This window comes from Tenrec ecaudatus, chromosome 4 (genome assembly GCF_050624435.1).
Source record: "Tenrec ecaudatus isolate mTenEca1 chromosome 4, mTenEca1.hap1, whole genome shotgun sequence".
Lineage (NCBI taxonomy): Eukaryota > Metazoa > Chordata > Mammalia > Afrosoricida > Tenrecidae > Tenrec > Tenrec ecaudatus.
This window is the reverse complement of record NC_134533.1, coordinates 75,043,315-75,061,256: the sequence shown is the minus strand read 5'-3', so window position 1 is coordinate 75,061,256 and position 17,942 is coordinate 75,043,315. Positions and strand designations below refer to the sequence as shown.

General features: G+C 55.0%; 1 protein-coding gene across 1 annotated transcript in view; it reads left to right on the top strand.

Moving 5' to 3' along the window:
* Positions 1-16,797, top strand: part of GAB2 (GRB2 associated binding protein 2) — a 182,286-nt gene extending 165,489 nt beyond the window's left edge. Inside the window, exons 4-10 of the mRNA XM_075546351.1 lie at positions 3,293-3,885; positions 5,155-5,249; positions 6,233-6,494; positions 9,225-9,315; positions 10,314-10,416; positions 11,827-11,952; positions 12,797-16,797. Coding sequence (XP_075402466.1) covers positions 3,293-3,885; positions 5,155-5,249; positions 6,233-6,494; positions 9,225-9,315; positions 10,314-10,416; positions 11,827-11,952; positions 12,797-12,940 — 1,414 coding nt within the window. The 3' untranslated portion in view covers positions 12,941-16,797. The remainder of the gene's footprint in view (positions 1-3,292; positions 3,886-5,154; positions 5,250-6,232; positions 6,495-9,224; positions 9,316-10,313; positions 10,417-11,826; positions 11,953-12,796) is intronic.
* The last annotated feature ends 1,145 nt before the right edge of the window (positions 16,798-17,942 follow it).

The following is a 17,942-nucleotide window of genomic DNA, read 5'->3' as shown; positions in this document are numbered from 1 at the left end:
TGCTCTCTCCTCTGATGCAGGAGAGTGACCACCTCTCTCAGCTCTTAACCAACACCAAACTCACGCCATTCTGATGCATAGCAACCCTGTGAACAGGATAGCACTGCCCTCTGAGTTTCCAAGGCGACAAACCATTAGGAGCAGGACACCTCTCTCTCTCTCTCTCTCTCTCTCTCTCTCTCTCTCTCTCTCTCTCTCTCTCTCTCTCTCTCTCTCTCTCTCTCTCTCTCTCTCTCTCTCTCTCTCTCTCTCTCTGGCTCGCTCTCACTTAGGAGCTGGTAGGTTTGTATTGCTGACTTGTGCTTAGCAATGGCAGGAGGATTGAACGCTGGGTTGGTTCCTGTGATGTGCGCATCTTGGTAGTTGCCCTTTTAATGAGGCCCCAGTCAGCACAAGTAGTCATCCCCAAAACCAACTCCGATGTCCTGGTAACACCGGGTAGTGTTGCCAGCACCCAAACACTCCTGCCTGCTCAGAATTCCCCGCCTTAAATCCCCAAAGGGCGAATAGTGGCCTCACTAGAACCAGTTAAGCTACATCTAAACATGTCACCTCGTTCTCTGATTCTGCTCTTTCCACCTGGTCCTTGAAAGTCTCGTCCACTCCCTCCGCTGCGCCCTGGCATGACTTACCACGTGCCAGGCACCGGGCCAGCCTACAGCACGTGCACCCCGCCTTCCAGGAACACGTGGTGTAGTAGCAGCTGACTCAGACCTCACTAACTTTAACAGCGTGCCGGGAGCGGGTCGTTACATAGGAGAAGGAATCTGAGAACCCAGGACATCTTTGTAGAGTAGAAGGACTCCGTCTGGTCTTTGCGCGTGACTTTGACGCACTGGGGAAGCATTCCTGAGAAAAGTGAGAGGCGTAACAAGACAGAAGCAAAAGCTGTGTGTGTGTGTGTGTGTGTGTGTGTGGGTGTGTGTGTGTGTGTGTGTGTCCCCATTGCTGCAGCCATTGTGTATTTTGAATGCCTTCCAATTGAAGGGTGTCATATTTGAAATTCCGGTGGCATGGCTTCCAACATGATAGCAGCACACGGGCCACCACAGTCTATCAGACGAGCCAACAGGTGATGGAGAGTTTGAGCATGCGTGCCACAGCCGCCTGCTCACCACTTACTTCATGGCAGTGCTCTACATGCATGATCCTTCCCCCACCACTGTGACCTCCCATCCCCTCTAAGGTGGGGGCACCTCTGGGTCCGCTGTGCCTGGCCCGATGGAAAGTAGGCTATCAGGAGAAGTGCGTTGGACGCACAGTTCAGACTGCACACCCAGCAGTCAGAAAGACTAAAAGACAGAATGAAACAGCGTCAATGATCACCCCTTACCCGCTGCCTGCTCCAAGGACTACATTGTCTGTCTTTCATGATCTAGGCCCGTGGCGGTTGGCTTGGTCATAGGTGGCACTGAACGGAAAGGAAAGGGAGAAGAAGGCGTGGGGAGGCTAAGGGAGGAGGACAGGTGAAGGATGCACCTTTAGATAGGCAGGGGGGAGCTGGCCTGGACACCTGTTTCCCTTCCTCGTGCTGAGGCCCTGTTTTCTACCACCATCTGGTGGCCACATGTGTCCATAACAACCCTCCTCAAATGCTGAGAGCGCCTCTACAAAGCCGACATTTCAGGCTGGCCTTAAAGAACTAGGACCTCCCAGAAATAGCATATAAATTGGTAAATATACATGTCATGTACTTTATCCTGGCCCGAAAATCCAGGAACTGTTATCAGATTCTTAAAGAGGTGTTCAGTCCCTGAAAGACGAAATCACTGCTAACAAGGCTTGCTTAGAACTGTGATTTTTTTTTTCCTTCGCGAATCTCATGAAGAATCAAAGCAATAGAAAAACACACTGTTGTCCTTACCTGCTCAGACCCTTCCAGTTCCCAGAACACAGAATCCAGTGTAAAACACTGCTCTTGTCCAGGCAAAGGCAGGCAGGGCCTGAGAGAGCTAACAAAGCCACCTGCCATCCTCCATTCTGACTCGTTGGGAACCCAGGTGTCTCAGAGTAGAATTGTGCCTGCTGGTTTTTTCAATGGCTGGGTTTTGGGGTTGTTTTTTTTTTAATAGACTGCCAGGCCTTTCTTCTCAGGCTCCCCCTGGGCAGCCTCAAAACTCAGTCCTTTCATAGAGCAGCTGAGCACATTAGCTGTTTGCAGAAGCACCTGTAGAAGCCACTGAGGCCCGCTCGATCACACGCAGGAAAGCAGAGTACGGGGACCCAGCCACTCAGAGAAAGGATACGCTCAGAGTACGGGGACCCAGCCGCCAGCCCTGTTCACTGTTCAGTCTTGCCTTAGTTTCCCCGAACCTAAATTCTTTAAAAAGGAAGACTGTTTTCTACCCTCAATATGGTGCCCAAGCAGGAAGACATTTTTTTTTTACTCTGTAGGCTTCCAGTCTTGTAGAAATAAAATCTTTTCTCCTCTAAATTCCTCTCAGCACACTATAATGCCTGGCAGAGGATAAATCTATGGCTTATATTTTGAAACTATATAACACTGACATGCAGGACCGGGTGACACAGTGGACAAACTGAGCCCCAGGGAGGTAAATTGACCGGCTCTTTTCTGATACCAACTGAAAGGTGGGTTCCTGTCTCATAGCCTTTGTATTTCATGTACCTGTTGTTGGGATGGGTTGGGCTGCTAACTCCCAGGTCTGCAGTTTGAATCCACTATCCATTTCAAGGGATTATGAAGATGCTTCCTGGTCCCCAAAAGAGTGACCGTGTCAGAAACCCACAGGGGCAGTGCTACCCAATCCTTTGGGGTCGCTATGGTCGGAATTAACTCGATGGCAGTGAGTTTGGTTTTGGTTTCGGGCTGAAAGCAAATGTGTGAGAGCATGGATGCTGAGAAAATGGTCAGTATGACTGCTTGTTGACACGTGTGGGGATCAATCCGAACCCTGCTCCTCACACTCGTTTGGGAGCCCAAGAGAACGGCCAGCCCTGATGGGACCTCTTCATACAACACGCACTAGCTCTCATTTCGGAACAGCCTCTGAAGGGTGTTTCTAGTCATCCGTCTGCACGTGTGTAAACTGAAGCTCAGGAAGAGCACGTGCCTTCGCCGAACGTCACACAGCAGGCAAGTGGCAAGTCCAAGGTAAACCTCAAGCCTGCCTGCGCTTTCTCCATGCCAGTCAGCTGCAGGAGGCTGTGCATGTGCCAGTACTGGCCCCTCTCACCCCCGTGTTCGTTTTCTCTCTCTCTCTCTCTCTCTCTCTCTCTCTCTCTCTCTCTCTCTCTCTCTCTCTCTCTCTCTCTCTCTTTCTCTCTCTCTCAGGAGCGCCAGCTTCTCTCAGGGCACCAGGGCCTCCTTCCTCATGAGGAGTGACACCGCCGTACAGAAACTGGCCCAGGGCAACGGGCACTGTGTCAATGGGGTCGGTGGTCAAGTCCATGGCTTCTACAGCCTGCCCAAGCCCAGCCGCCACAATATGGAGTTCAGAGACAGCAGCTACGACCTCCCCCGGAGCCTGGCCTCTCATGGCCACACCAAGGGCAGCCTCACGGGCTCTGAGACAGATAATGAAGATGTGTACACGTTCAAGACACCTGGCAACACCCTGTGCCGGGAGTTTGGGGACCTCCTGGTGGACAACATGGAAGTTCCAACCACTCCACTCTCAGCCTACCAGATCCCTCGGACATTCACGCTGGACAAGAACCACAACGCCATGACAGTGGCTACGCTGGGGGACTCAGTCATAGCCCCTCCACCCAGGCCCCCCAAACCTAATCAGGCAGAAACCCCGCGATGGGGCAGCCCTCAGCAGAGACCGGCCATGGGTGAAAACAGCAGATCGGCCTCTGCCGCCGCCACCATCCCCAGGCGCAACACCCTGCCTGCGATGGACAACAGCCGGCTTCACCGAGGTTGGTATCCACCGGCTGAGACCCAGCCGAGAGGGAGGGGGGCACACAGGGAGGGCTTCGGTGGTGTGCCAGGTCGTGTGTATTCATGGTTAGGGAAACCTAAGGGCCCACCAGGTCACCACTGCTTCAGGGCTTAGGCATGTGCTGTCTCCTAGAGCCTGTGAGCACAGACGCTCAGCTACTCTTCGATTCTCACAGGGGCAGGAATATGGCCGAGCTGGCCCAGGAGAGGCTGCTGCCTTACTAAGGGAGCCAGAACATTCGTGGCTAACCATAACACAACATAGTACGGTTTTGAAAGCCCAAATCATAGTATTTGATTCATTTCTAAATCAAGCCAATGATATATATATTTTAATAAGTAAGTTTACTGGGCCAGTCCAACTGGAGTCAAACCCATGTGAACTTAGCAGCTTATTAAAATAACAGGAGGTCCTCTGAGTATTTTCTAAACCACACTTGCATCTCTTTGGTTAAGTCTGAGCCTGACCTTGAATTCAATTCTATTGCCATTTGCCACCCATGCAGAGCATCTCAGCTCTGCGCAGAACCTCCTCTGTTTGATAAAAGATTAAAATCAGAGAGTTAGCTTCGTTTCACATGTTGCTCCGTGGCTTGTGTGTGGAGCCTTGTCCTGCCCACCGTCGCTCGAGCCCAGCAGTGATGCGAGCATCACATAAGGCCCATGGTAGCCAGGAGACTGTTCTCAGGGTTGCAAAGTCGGTCGGTGGCAGAGACGGGACTCAGACCTCCGGGGTCCTGGCTCCTGGTTCAGAACTCTTGGCACAGCCTTTGAGCCCACCAGGCGTATGCACGGTCACCCAGTGCGTTGGCACTGGCATCCTAGAGACACATACTGCATGTCCCTGCCCTTCAGAGTTTGACTCTCAAACTAAAGGCGGAGAGAAGCTACATGTATGAGTTAGTAGAAGTATTTCTAGTAAGGTGTTAGTACAGGTGGTACCTGGAATGAGAGGAAGAGGAAGAGGTGGTAGTTCTGTAGGAGATCTGGAAGGCATATAAACTAGGGTGGGCGGGAGCAGTCAGGGTAGAGTCTCTGGACTGAGGTCTGGCAGTCAGGGAAGAATATCAGAACTGGAGAGTAATGTGCGAGAAGTCATAAACACCTGGTCTATGGGATTGAGAGCAGCAGCTTGTGCCATATCACTAAGGCACCAAGCAGTGAGGGTACAGGGTGTGGGGAAGTGTTTGCCAAGACAGAGATAGATTAACTGCGAGGGATTATGGGACTGCCTTCCTCTACTACAGCTTCTTCGTGTGAGACCTATGAGTACCCCCAGCGTGGTGGAGAGAGTGCCAGCCGGGCCGCGGAGTCTCTGGGTGATGGAGTCAATTCTTTCCTGGTGAGTGGAATCTATCCAGGGCCCTCAGGTGGACCCAGTGAACATAGAGGTCACACTCCATGGTACTGAGAGATCAGCCCACAGAGTGGGCCATCTTTCCCTTGGGATCCTAGCTAGAGTCTTGTCTCCGTTCAGGACACCAGCTTCTGTTTTTGGATGAGTCAGAAGGAGACATCCTAGTCTAGAGAAAAGGTACACCTTTCCCCTGTCTCGCAGGTGCGCCTGGCAGAGAGGTCTGAAATGCCAGGAACCACGCGCTTCTGAGGCAGCATCCTTACCCATGAGGCCTCACCTCTTAGGGGCGGTAGAGTCTTGAGTTCTCAGTGAGTGGTGGGCAGGGGTGATACTCAGAGTCTGGCCGAAGGGGCAGAGTTATGGTTTGAATGCAGTAGCCCAGGCTCCCCTGGGGCGAACCTGGACCCCGTTACCCAAGGCTCCAGATGAGAAGATTGGAATCTAGCTTCTGGCCAAAGTAAGGTAACCATATTGGCAGAAACTCAGACTTCTGTCTACGAAGACAGAGCAGGGTTTAGAGGGGCTCTAGCAAGGAGGTTACGGTGCACGGTTCTATGACCACTCTGGTGCAGATTCGTGATCACTTAGGTGCCTAGAGTGAGCTCCAGGAGCAGTGGGATGGGGAGGATGACTGGCCCAAGACCTGCAGCTGGGTCCTGAATGGCGTGTGGGCAACCTGTGGCCTTCAGGTGCTCTGTCTTGATCAGGTATCCAGAAAGACCCTTAGACCCAGCCACCAAGGCTGTGAGTGCACACTGTAAATTGACCCCAGATTATTAGTGGATCCCAAGAGACTGTGGGAACTAGAATCAACCTACAGGAGTCATTTCTTCCAGCCCCCACTCTGCTTTTTAAATTGATCTTCGCCATGCCTTTAACATAAAAATCTTACCACCACCACTACCCCCGCTTCTTGTTCTTTCTCCTGGCTAATGATAGCTGTCTTTCTTTGACTCTGCCTTCCCTAGCCCGGGAAAACCCTCGTGGGCCGATCGGATAGTGCCAGTTCTGAAGACAACTACGTGCCCATGAATCCAGGTTCCTCCTCCCTGGTGGCCATGGAGCGAGCAGGTGATAACAGCCAGAGTGTCTACATCCCCATGAGCCCAGGGCCCCATCACTTTGACTCCCTTGGCTACCAGGCCTCGGCTCATCCCATGCACCGAGGCCCCAGCCGTAGCGAGATCCAGCCACCCCCTGTCAACCGCAACCTCAAACCTGACCGGAAAGGTAAGCCCCCTCTTTGCCCCTGTCCCGTGTGTGGATCATGTCTGGGGACTGTCTGCATTGACTTCGGGATCAGGCGTATTTGTCTTTCAAAGAAGTGGTGGCTTCTGGGACCCACATCACCTCCATGCAGACATACACGAAAGCTAAGCAAACACTGCAAACCTGAGGCCAGTCTGGATCTAGGAGCCGGGTTGTTGAGCAGATGGAACAGACAAATCACTTCACGAACAGAAGCTTGATTTTCCATCTGCAGCATGGAAAGTATACTGCTTACCTCCCAGAGTCATCAAAGATACAGGTGATAGATCTAAAAATGGCTTGTTATGTTTAAAATGTTCTACCCAGGGACAACCCCAGGGTCAAGGGAACCAAGTGATCCAAAATCAATGGCGAGGAGGGTGTAGGAGGCCTGGTAGGGCTTGATCAAGGACAATGTAACTGGAGAGGACTTACTGAAACCCAAACGAAGGCTGAGCATGATAGTGGGACAAGAGGAAAGTAAAAGGAAATAGAGGCAAGAAAATAGGAGGGAAAGGGCATTTATAGAGATCTAAATATAGGCATGTATATATATAATTATATATGATGGGGAAATAGATCTATGTGCATATAGTTATAGGTTTGGTATTAAGGTAGCAGAAGGACATTGGGCCTCCACTTAAGTACCCCTTCAATGCAAGAATACTTTGTTCAATTAAACTGGCATTCCGTGATGCTCACCTTCCCGACACAATCACTGAAGACAAAGCTGGTGCATAAGCAAATGTGGTGAAGAAAGCTGATGGTGCCCAGCTATCAAAATATATAGTGTCTGGGGTCTTAAAGGCTTGAAGGTAAACAAGCGGCCATCTAGCTGAGAAGCAACAAAGCCCACAGGGAAGAAGCACACCAGCCTGTGTGATCACAAGGTGTCGATAGGATCAGGTATCAGATACCAAAAACAAAAAATCATATCATTGTGAATGAGGTGGAGTGGGGACCCAAAGCCTATCTGTAGGCAACTGAACATCCCCTTACAGAAGGGTCTCAGGGAGGAGACAAGCCAGTCAGGATGCAGTATAGCACCAATGAAACATACAACTTTCCTCTAGTTCTTTATGCTTCTTCCCCACCACTATCATGATCCCAATTCTACCTTATAAATTCATCTAGACCAGAACATGTACACTGTTATAGATAAGAGCGGGAAATACATGGAATCTAGGACAGATAAACCCCTCAGGACCAATAATGAGAGTAGCGGCAATATCAGGAGGGGGGATAGGGAAGGTGGGAAAGGAAAGGGGAAACTGATCACAATGATCTACATACAACCCCCTCCCTGGGGGACAAACAGCAGAAAAGTGGGTGAAGGGAGACATTAGACAGTGTAAGACATGAAAAAATAATAATTTATAAATTATAAAGGGTGAGAGAGGAAGGGGGGAAAATGAAGAGCTGATACCAAGGGCTCAAGTAGAAAGAAAATGTTTTGAAAATGATGGCAACAAATGTGCTTAACACAATGGATATATATATATATATGGATTGTGATAAGAGTTATATGAGCCTCCAATAAAAATGATTTTAAATGGATAAATAAATAAAATAAAATGTTCTGCCCTGTACAGAGAAGGGATCAGACCTGACGGGGGCTGGGCAGGCAAAGCTAGCAAGGTGATCTGTTGAGACACACACCAGGAATAGAAAAGGGGGAGCTGTGCACCAAGTCCTCGTGGGCCAGAAACCACACCCACTGCCGTCAAGCTGACCCCGGACTCACAGCGGCCCGGTCGGACAGTCGACCTGCCCCTTTGGGTTTCTGAGACTAATTCTCAAAGGGAGCAGAAAGTCTCACCTTTTGGGGTCTGCCTCACAGGGAATTCCAATCTCGGAATGTGAACTGCAGGCCTTGCGGTTAGCAGCCTAATGCCTAACCCGCTGTGCCACCAGAGCTCCTTTTGGTCATTTAAATCCTCTAAGCCTCCCTTTTCTTTCCTGGGAAATGAGGCTAAGTAACTCCAGGACACAACAGGTAGCCTATGACATGAGAGCTACGCTCCCTGTGTCTGCATCTGGAAGAGGACCCAGTGTTCAGCTTCCAGGTCTGCCACGACCACACACTGACGGCCCTGGATCAGGTAGTAGATTCACGTGGAGGAGCGGGGGTCTGCCTCACGGGGAATTCCAGTCTTGGAATGGGAAACTGGAGCTCTGGAGCCTTAGGATATTTGCCTTCCTCTTCTGTGTGTGAGACCTGCTGGGGTTTCAGTGAGTCACACAGGGAGCTGGTAGCCACAAGATCAGCAGTTCAAAACTACCAGCCCCTCTGTAAAGAGCTCCGGTGAAGAGCCAGGGTCTCGGAAACGCACACAGGCAGTTCTGCTCCGCCCTATAGGGTTGCTCAGAGTGGGGATTGATTGATTGATGGCAGTGAGTCTGGGTGGGAACCACGGCTGTAGGCCTGGCCCAGGGGCAGCAGGGAGTAGTCATGATGTCTTGTCTTTGTGGAGAAAGTCACACAGTGAGGGGCCGGGAAATGTCGGTCTGAAAACCACAGTTGCCATCAGTAAGGAAAAAGACAGAACTTGTCATCTGAAGACCTGCCTTCTAGGTCTGTCAGCGTGGGCCGATACTTCGTAACTTCACTGAGCAACCTGCGCAGACAGGGAAGGAATGAGCACTCCCTTGTCACTGTGGGGGTGTGATGGTGTGCACGCACGCACCGTTGTGAATGACTCTCTGTTTCAGCAAAGCCAACGCCACTTGACCTGAGAAGCAACACCGTCATCGATGAGCTGCCCTTCAAATCGCCGGTCACCAAGTCTTGGGCGAGGGCCATGTGAGTGTGGATCGTGGGCGGGAAAGCTTGCAGGAGGGTCGCTGAGGAAATGAACTAAGAGGCCCCAGGCCAGGCCCGCAAGGCAGGGCCTCTCACTTTGTGTTGGGAAGTGGGTGGAGGTCTACATTCAACAGCACACAGGCCTTTTGTTTCTCCTGTGCGCCGCATTCCCCCCATGTATCCCCACCCCGAGTCCTGGGGCTCCCCTCCAGGTATCCCCAGGTGCCCCACCAAGTCCTGGGGCTCCCCTCTAGGTATCCTCACATGCCCCACCCCGAGTCCTGGGGCTCCCCTCCATGTGTCCTCACATGCCCCACCAAGTCCTGGGGCTCTGCTCCATGTATCCCCACGTGCCCCACCAAGTCCTGGGGCTCCCCTCTAGGTATCCTCACATGCCCCACCCCGAGTCCTGGGGCTCCCCTCCATGTATCCCCACGTGCCCCACCAAGTCCTGGGGCTCCCCTCTAGGTATCCTCACATGCCCCATCCCCGAGTCCTGGGGCTCCCCTCCATGTATCCCCACGTGCCCCACCAAGCCCTGGGGCTCCCCTCTAGGTATCCTCACATGCCCCACCCCAAGTCCTGGGGCTCCCCTCCATGTATCCCCACGTGCCCCACCAAGTCCTGGGGCTCCGCTCCATGTATCCCCACGTGCCCCACCAAGTCCTGGGGCTCCCCTCTAGGTATCCTCACGTGCCCCACCCCGAGTCCTGGGGCTCCCCTCCATGTATCCCCACATGCCCCACCAAGTCCTGGGGCTCCACTCTAGGTATCCTCACATGCCCTTACTGAGGCCTGGGGCTCCCCTCCAGGTATCCTCATGTGCCCCCCCCTAGTCCTGGGGCTTGCCCTCCCGGTCTATGTGTGAGTGAAAGGCAAAGAACCAAGGTGGGGTGGTTAGTAAGCTGCGGTCAGAGCTGAACCTGATGGCTATGAAGGGCTGGGGCGTGAGGTTCCGGACCACGCTGCAGCTCCCCGCCCGCCCCCTCCCCCAACAGCCACAGCTTCAACTCGAGCTCCTCGCAGTACTGCCGCCCCATCTCCACCCAGAGCGTCACCAGCACAGACTCGGGAGACAGTGAAGAGAACTACGTCCCCATGGTGAGTCCTGGGGGACAAGCAGGAATGACTGCCATCCTGGTCCCTGGGGTTGCCCGCCCCAGGGACTTGCTGCATTATCTGTGGCTTGGTCTTCTCCGTGAGTGTACGCCATGCAGGGGAGGGTCGTGACGGGATACGGGGATGGGATGGGGACGTGAAGGGGCAGAGCTGCCGGGACGGGACGCAGCTGCAGGAGGAGGCAAGACCATGTCCAGCTGGGGAGAGCAGGGAGGGAGGCCTGGAACAGAGCTCTCTGGGTGGGGGCGGGTGCAGGAATGCAGAAAGGGACCCTGCCCAAACTGCACCGGGCATGGGGAAGGATGAGCAGGTCATAGGTGGGCACCGTGGACTGCTGTCTCGGACGGCTGGACAGTCCCCCAGGGTCCGGGCACCATACACAGCCTCTGCACAAGCTGGGCGAGGATTAGGAGCTGTGGCAGGGTAGAGTCATCAGGAGCCGGCGGAGGATGGCACCAACACCCTCTGCCGTTAGCCTCCTTCATCTGCCAGTCAAAATCCCTAACCCGCCCAAGATCCCACATTCATTTCCTCATCCTCTTGTCCCCGTGAGCAAAGGGGAGCCCTTGCTTCTAGTGAGACACGTGCCAGTCTCCCTGTGCCAACCACGGCCACCCTGCAGGAAGACTGCCCAGCATGGCAGGGTGCCCTGCTGCCCGGCACCCGGTAGCCACTGTGCAAGTACTGAACGAACCAACCCGCCAATGAGTCAGGCGACAATGACCAAAAGGAGCACACAGGGCGATCGATCCCTTTGCTCACTAGTGAGACTCGGAAAATCGGAGCAAAGTGGTGCATCTTGGAAGCTGGGCCCCTGGAGGGTGTGGAGGAAGAACTACAGAAAGAGGGGGGCTCTGGCTAGCCTTCAGCAGTGGCCTGGCCCCATGGGGGCTGGAGGGAGCCCGGCCAGTCCAGATGGCCCACCCTGCTCCAGGCTGAGGGGAGGTGGGGGCAGAGAGGGTTTCAGAGGGGGGCTTGATGCCATCAAGGAATCCCTACAACCCCCACCCCCAACCCCACCCCTCCAGCATACAGCGCACAAATGACCAGAGCGCCCTTCTCAGGGGGCAGTCCCTGGAGACTCTTGCACGGAGGAGCAGTGCAGGGGGTGCTGACACTAGCCCCACGATGCTCCAGTGCTGCCCAGCTCTCGGCCCCCTGCATGTCTCGTCACCGTGTTGCTGTGAACTGTGGGGATCCTCATATCAGGACTGACCGGGCATGGCTCTCAGCAAGCCCTATGAAGCCCAGCGGGGGGCGGGGGGGATGAGGGGCACAGCAGGAGCAGGCGGGTCGTCAGGACAGCTCTGTCTCCCAGCGTGTGTTTGCTGGGCTATGGGAATGGCAGGTTCCTAAGCCCACAGCCGCATTCTGTTTTTCTCCTGTTGACAGCAAAACCCAGTGTCTGCATCGCCCATTCCCAGTGGCACCAACAGCCCGGCCCCCAAGAAGAGCACCGGAAGTGTTGATTACCTGGCCCTGGACTTCCAGCCCAGCTCTCCCAGCCCTCATCGCAAGGTGCCTGGGTGGGGTGGGGAGGGGGGTGCCTTGGGGGTCCGTGGAGGCCAGGTGTCTTCAGCCCTGACAGGCCGTTCTTGGCCATTCTCCTGTCCCGGGCCCAGCACTTGTGGACCTTCAGGGCTGGGGTCCCCACCCTCCTCTGTCTCTGGGCACTGGCCCCTGGGTCCCTAGAGCCCAGCCACCACGCAGTCCACTTGCTCATTCCGTGCATCCTCGGTGCACACAGGAAGCAGTGTTTGCTTAGTACTGCACAGGTACGACTGCTGGGAACGTGGCACCAGCAGGGCTTCCTCCAGAGCCAAGACTGTTATGGTCTTGAGCACTGGTTTGAAGAGCACTCACTTGCCTAGCGGGGGGGAAGGGAGGGGTGTTGGGAGTGTCCCAGAGGTCTCCCACTGATGCCCTACGGAAGGGCCTGTGGGTCCTCAGGAGCCACCTCACAAGAGGCCCACTTAGCTAGCCCCCATGGCCAGCAGGGTGGGAGCTCCGCCCGCATGCACCTCCTCTTCAGCGGGGGACATGAGGGTGTACAGAGGGCACACAGGTGCGACCCTGTGGCTGGCGCTTGTTCACGATGGGCGACCAGAGGGGGGTGCGTGGCAGCAAAGAGCCAGGACTGGTTCCCTCCACCAGAGCCAGCGAAGGACCCAATCCCTGGGCAGGCCTAGCAGGGGTTGGTGCACCACACGGGCAGAATGGGGAGTCGAGCTCCAGCGGTCAACCACCGTCAGAAAAAGCACCCAGGCAGAAGCCCACCTTCCGGGGAAGCTCTTCTTGGAGAAAGCTCTCCCCATTGCTAGTAACTCAAAGCCACTTCCGCCCTCCCCTTGTGTCCTCTCAGCCATCCACGTCATCTGTCACTTCTGATGAAAAGGTGGACTACGTCCAAGTGGACAAGGAGAAGACGCAAGCCCTGCAGAACACCATGCAGGAGTGGACGGACGTGCGGCAGGCCTCGGAGCCCTCCAAGGGTGCCAAGCTGTGACCCGGGGGCCCCCGGGCCTGGGGAGGGGCCAGAAGGCCACCTCTTCAGAGCTGGCTCCTCTCCAGCTCCCCTCCCCCTCCCCTCCCATTGCCTCCCACCTCCCCTCCACTCTGCCGCTCTTGGCCTTCAAAGCACTTGACATCAGGGACCCTGAACCCTTCCCCTGGGAGTTGAGGGCCAATGGAAGCACCTCTGCTGCCCATCTGGGTCCACCTTTGGATTTCTGTCAGTCGTGGCCCTGGCCCCACCCACCTTCATTAGGCGCTGCTATTGCCAAAAGGCATCCTTCAGCCTCCGCCTGTCTCATGGGCCTGAAGAGCTACCTGGCGCTGGAGGAAGGGATGGAGCTAAGGGCCAGAGCCCACACTTCACCCTCTGTCCAGGCCCACAGCCGGCTCCCTTCCAGCCACCTGGCCTCCCACTCCTTCCTTGCCAGAAGAGAAGTCACTCTGCTGACGCAGGGAGCCGGGGACCAGCAGCCACAGTGGACACGGACTTTCTCATCCCTGTTCTCTCAGGGGAGGGGAAGGGAGGACAGGGCCACTAAGGGGTGACGTTCTAGAGAAGGAAGGCCTGGGGTGGTCCAGGGGGAAGAGCCCAGGGATCGGATCCCCAGACTAGCAGGGCAGTTGGCCCAGGGCAAGGCAGAGCATCAGGGACCAAAGGAAGGGGAAGCCTGGTGGTGAAGCACCAAGGCCCAGAGGCCAGAAACCTGGGGGAGCAGACACTGCGGGGTCTTGGTGCCCCTCTGAACCAGTGTCCCCCTCCCCCTCTGGGAGGACCCCCACCCTCCCACGAGCACCGTGATGGAGAAGGGGTGGGCTTGTGCAAGACGAGACAGTGTGGTGGGCATGTGCAGGGGTGGAGAGAGAGAGCTGTGAGCAAGAATGGCAGTATGCAGGCAGAGGGGTGGAGATAGGGGTGACGCAGAGGTCGGGAGGGGAACCACCTGCTATAGGGACAGAACAGTGCACGGGGCAATCAGTACGTTGTTGCCACAGGATGGGCTGTGCCACGGGGCGGACACAGGCCCAGCAGCAGACCAGGAGATGCAGAGGCCAGAATGTCTAGGGAGCGAGCGGTGGGGGCCCTACGCAACGAGTACCGGCACACAAGGAAGTGTGGTGTCCGGGGGCCCAGAGCATGGCTGTGGGGGGTGCACGGCCCACCAGAGGGAAGGAGCCCTGGGCCTGTAGGCGTGGCCCTACACATGGTGGCCTGGTAGAGTAGCTGAGAGCTGAAGGTCAGTGGATGAACCCGTTCAAAGAGAGCAGGGGGCGGCTGTGCCCAGAAGACGACACAGGTATGCTGCTGTCAGCCCGTGCCATTTGGCTGGGGTTTGTGCCATGTCCCAGGACAGGTCACAAGTGTTTTCTACCTCACGTGACACTCTCCTGGGGCCTGGGGCTCTGTAGTATGCCACTGGGACAGGGCAGGCCAGTCCTCTCTTCCCAGGGCCTGGAAGGCTGTCAGAACCACATTTTCCCTCCCAGCCCAGCCCAGCCCGGCCCGGCCCAGCCCAGCCCAGCCCGGGATGGGAAGACCGAGGGTCACTGCCCAGCCCTTTCTTGGACGTGTAGGGAGGAAGGTGTCTCCATTTTTCAAGTCGGAAGTTCTTGTTCAGATGTTCAAGAGTTTCATAGGCAACTGGCCAGTCAAGACATTTCATCCCATCCTGGGGTAAAAAGGCCTCCTTTCTCCAGAAAAACAAAACCCTGTCTCCCGCTGTGTTTGACGGGCACAGCTGCCCTGTCTCTTTCAACTCCTGCACCAGACCACCGGCCCGACCACTCTTCATTACGTCCAGGGAGAAATCATTTCCTCAGCAATAGTCCCTTTCCTCCTCATCCCAAGCCACAGTGGCCAGGATCTGGGCTAGGCAGTGAGGGCACAGGAGTTTCTCAGTCCTTGTCCCTTGAGAAGGTCACAAGTCAAGTGAGAAGATGCCAAAGATGGGGGGTAGGCACGATGACTAAAAGAGAAAAACCTCATTGCCCGATGGAGCACAGGGGAAGCGCAGAAGTCTTCTCCCGGGAGCAGGTGCCTGCAGCAGAATGGCAGTGGTAGATGGGGGTGACAGAGTCAGGGAAGAAGATTTATGGGGAAACGGGAGGAGCAGCACGGGTCAGGAACAGAAGACCTTTGGTGCCCAGCCCCTCAGAAGCGATAGACCCGTGTGTCCACGTTCCCAGAGCTAAGGCAGCGGTGAGAGCAGCGACGGACAGGAGGCAAGTTGACAAACTACTAGTTCGCTCTGTCCGACCCGGGCAGACTCAGGTGGTCCCAGGCGCCCAGGCCGTAAACATGCGGCCCCGCATCTTCCCGTCTCGGTGTCCGGGTGCTGTGCAGTGGTTAGCATTTCCTGAGCACACCAAGGTGCGAATGAAACGGCCTGGAGTCTTTGCGGCAGCGGGGTGACTTCATCTGCAAAGGGCCTCCTTCCAGCACTTGGCTACTGGAACTGCCAAAACTCACGGGATGGAGTTGAGGACAGACGAAAGTACAAGAGAAGAGTGAACTCGGCCTGGAAGCAGAGAGGCTGTCACACAAACCCGAAACCACTAGCCGTGTCTAGCATGTTTCCCACACTATGCACCCCCAAAAAAGAAAAGTTGAAACAAAACAAAAAGTGACTCAATTAAAAAAAATGTAAGGCAGCATAAAACCTGATCTTTTGGCCTCAACAGTGGGTCAGAGTCTGTTTCTCCTGGTGGCCTGGTAGGCTTGAGACCCCAGACTGAAGGTGCCTTCTCAGCCAGCATAGCTCTGACAGGGACTCATCTTGCCTGGGGCTCACTCAGAAGCAGCTGCCCGCCCTCATGAGCCTCCATCTCCACCTCCACCAGGTAACGGAAGAGTCAGGCCAATATGACGAGACGGAAGGCGTGATGGTGCCATCTCCGGACCTTGGTCTGCCCACCAGTGGAACAAGTGGTTGGGTTAGATGGTCGCAGGCTCTTTCTACGACTGGTGCTCAGACTTTAAGAAGGAATTTCCCTTCAGGAGCTGGGTCACCACTTAACTCCGTTTCCTCCCGCACTTGTTTTTGGTAAGCCATGTGTGAAACTATTAAAATAAGCCCTATTCCTTGGACAGAAGCACAACTGTTCAGAAGTTTTGGGAGCATGAGCTCAACTCCAGTGAGTATTTCGGCCTCTTTCATTGCCACTTGGCCGAAGGTCTCAGACTTGGGCCAGGACCTTGGGCCTACCAACCCAGCCCCCACCCAGATCCCTCTGACAGACCTCTCGGGAAGAGGAGGGCTCCGCAGCTGGGAAATCTACGCCTTCGCCGGCTCTGGACCCTCAACTCTAATACGGGGAGGAGGGGGCTGGCCACTGGAGGTCTTACGAACCCTCCTGCTGAGGCCATCTTTCTGGACCGTCGCCCGACTTGTTGGGGGCCAGGGCCACAGTGAGCTGCCTGCTGAGGGGCCCATTGGAGATTCAGACTGTCATGTGACAGTTGATGGTGTGTGTTCTTTTGTATTTGTTGGTTATGTGTGTCTTGAAATTTAGAATCATTTCGCACAAGAATCGTCACAATTTGTGGGGAAGGGGAAGTAAGAGGCTAGTGGAAGCCCAGTCTTCAGTTTTTGTCCAATTGCCATTTAAAATTGTTTAATTTTTTTCAAATCACTGTTGGTGCCTAATCACTTAAGTTATTAATTTATTCTTGAAAAAAAATTTGTAACACCTATTTATCTTGTGAGTAGGTCTGGGGGGTGGGGTGGGCACTTGTTGAAGTGGGTCATGTTTTCAATGTGGTGACACATGGTACAGGCCTGGCGCTGGCAGGTCCCTTTTTGCTGTGGTGTCTGTCGGGGCAGGACAACAATAAAGTCCTTAGAAACGCAAGCCACAGAGGAGCACCGAGTCTGCCTTGTCTGATAGGGGTGTGCAAGGGGTCCATGCAGACTCCAATCCCAGCTGGGACCTCACCCGAGGATGGGCGACAGTCCCCGGTCCTTCCACACGGTGGCGCATAGCCCGCACTCACTGTGGGCAAAACATTCACTTCAGAACCCTCCCTCCCGGGAACCGAGGAGGCCCATCGCCATCTGTTGCAGGTTCGTTTCACTAGGAAATCACGTGTCTTGGCTGGAGGCGAGGAGGAATCCTCTTGACATAAAGTCTGTCAAGTGAAAATCTTAACAGCGTCTGCCTCCCAGAAGGCGTGCTGGACTGGGAGTCCAGAGAGAGATGCTGAGCGTGGCTCAGGCCCTGAGACACTGTCACCCCAAGTCTACTTCCACTGGTCCCAAACGTCCGTCCGACATCGAGGGTCTGTGGCCCAACGTGTAGCTCCTTCACCTGCTGCCCAAGCACTCGACCCTGGAAGCCCAAGGTGTTCCTATCACTCTCCTTGCCTCAGCTTTCCTGGTATGTGCCTGCCTAGAGGGTGGGCAGAGTGGGTGCACAGGGGGCCCTGCATGCAGGACTGCCCTATGCCGCTCTCCCGCTCAGCCACCTCCTGGCTCTTCCCAGGCTGATGCACAAGTCTAGCCCAGGAGAGGCCCCTTCCCTCCTCCACCCCAGCCAGCTTTCTCCAGGGGAAAGCTGGAATCTGGTATTGGCCACATGTATTGGAGGGGTAACACGGAGTCATTGAAGCTTGGGTCTAAAATTCCAAGAAATTGGGGCTCCAGCACGACCTGATAAAGCGACACCCTCCCCTTGCTAGCATCTTAAGAAGAAACTCCCCAGCCCAGACTGTGTCCACCCGCCCTCTGGAGGCTCAGGACTCCTCACTGGTGCTCGGGGAGGCACTTCAGGACCAAGAAAAGCACCCTTACTTCCCTGGGCCAGCAGCTGCACGAGTCAGGTCTGCCCCTTTAGGTACAGCGCACTTTCCAAGTTGGCCTGCAAAACACAAGGTCAGCAGTTCAAAACTGTCAACCACTCCTTGGGAGACAGGTGAGGTTTTCTACTCCCTTAAAGACTGAGTCTTGAAACCCCAGGGCGTTTGTATTCTATAGGGCCCGCATTGATCAGAATCAGCT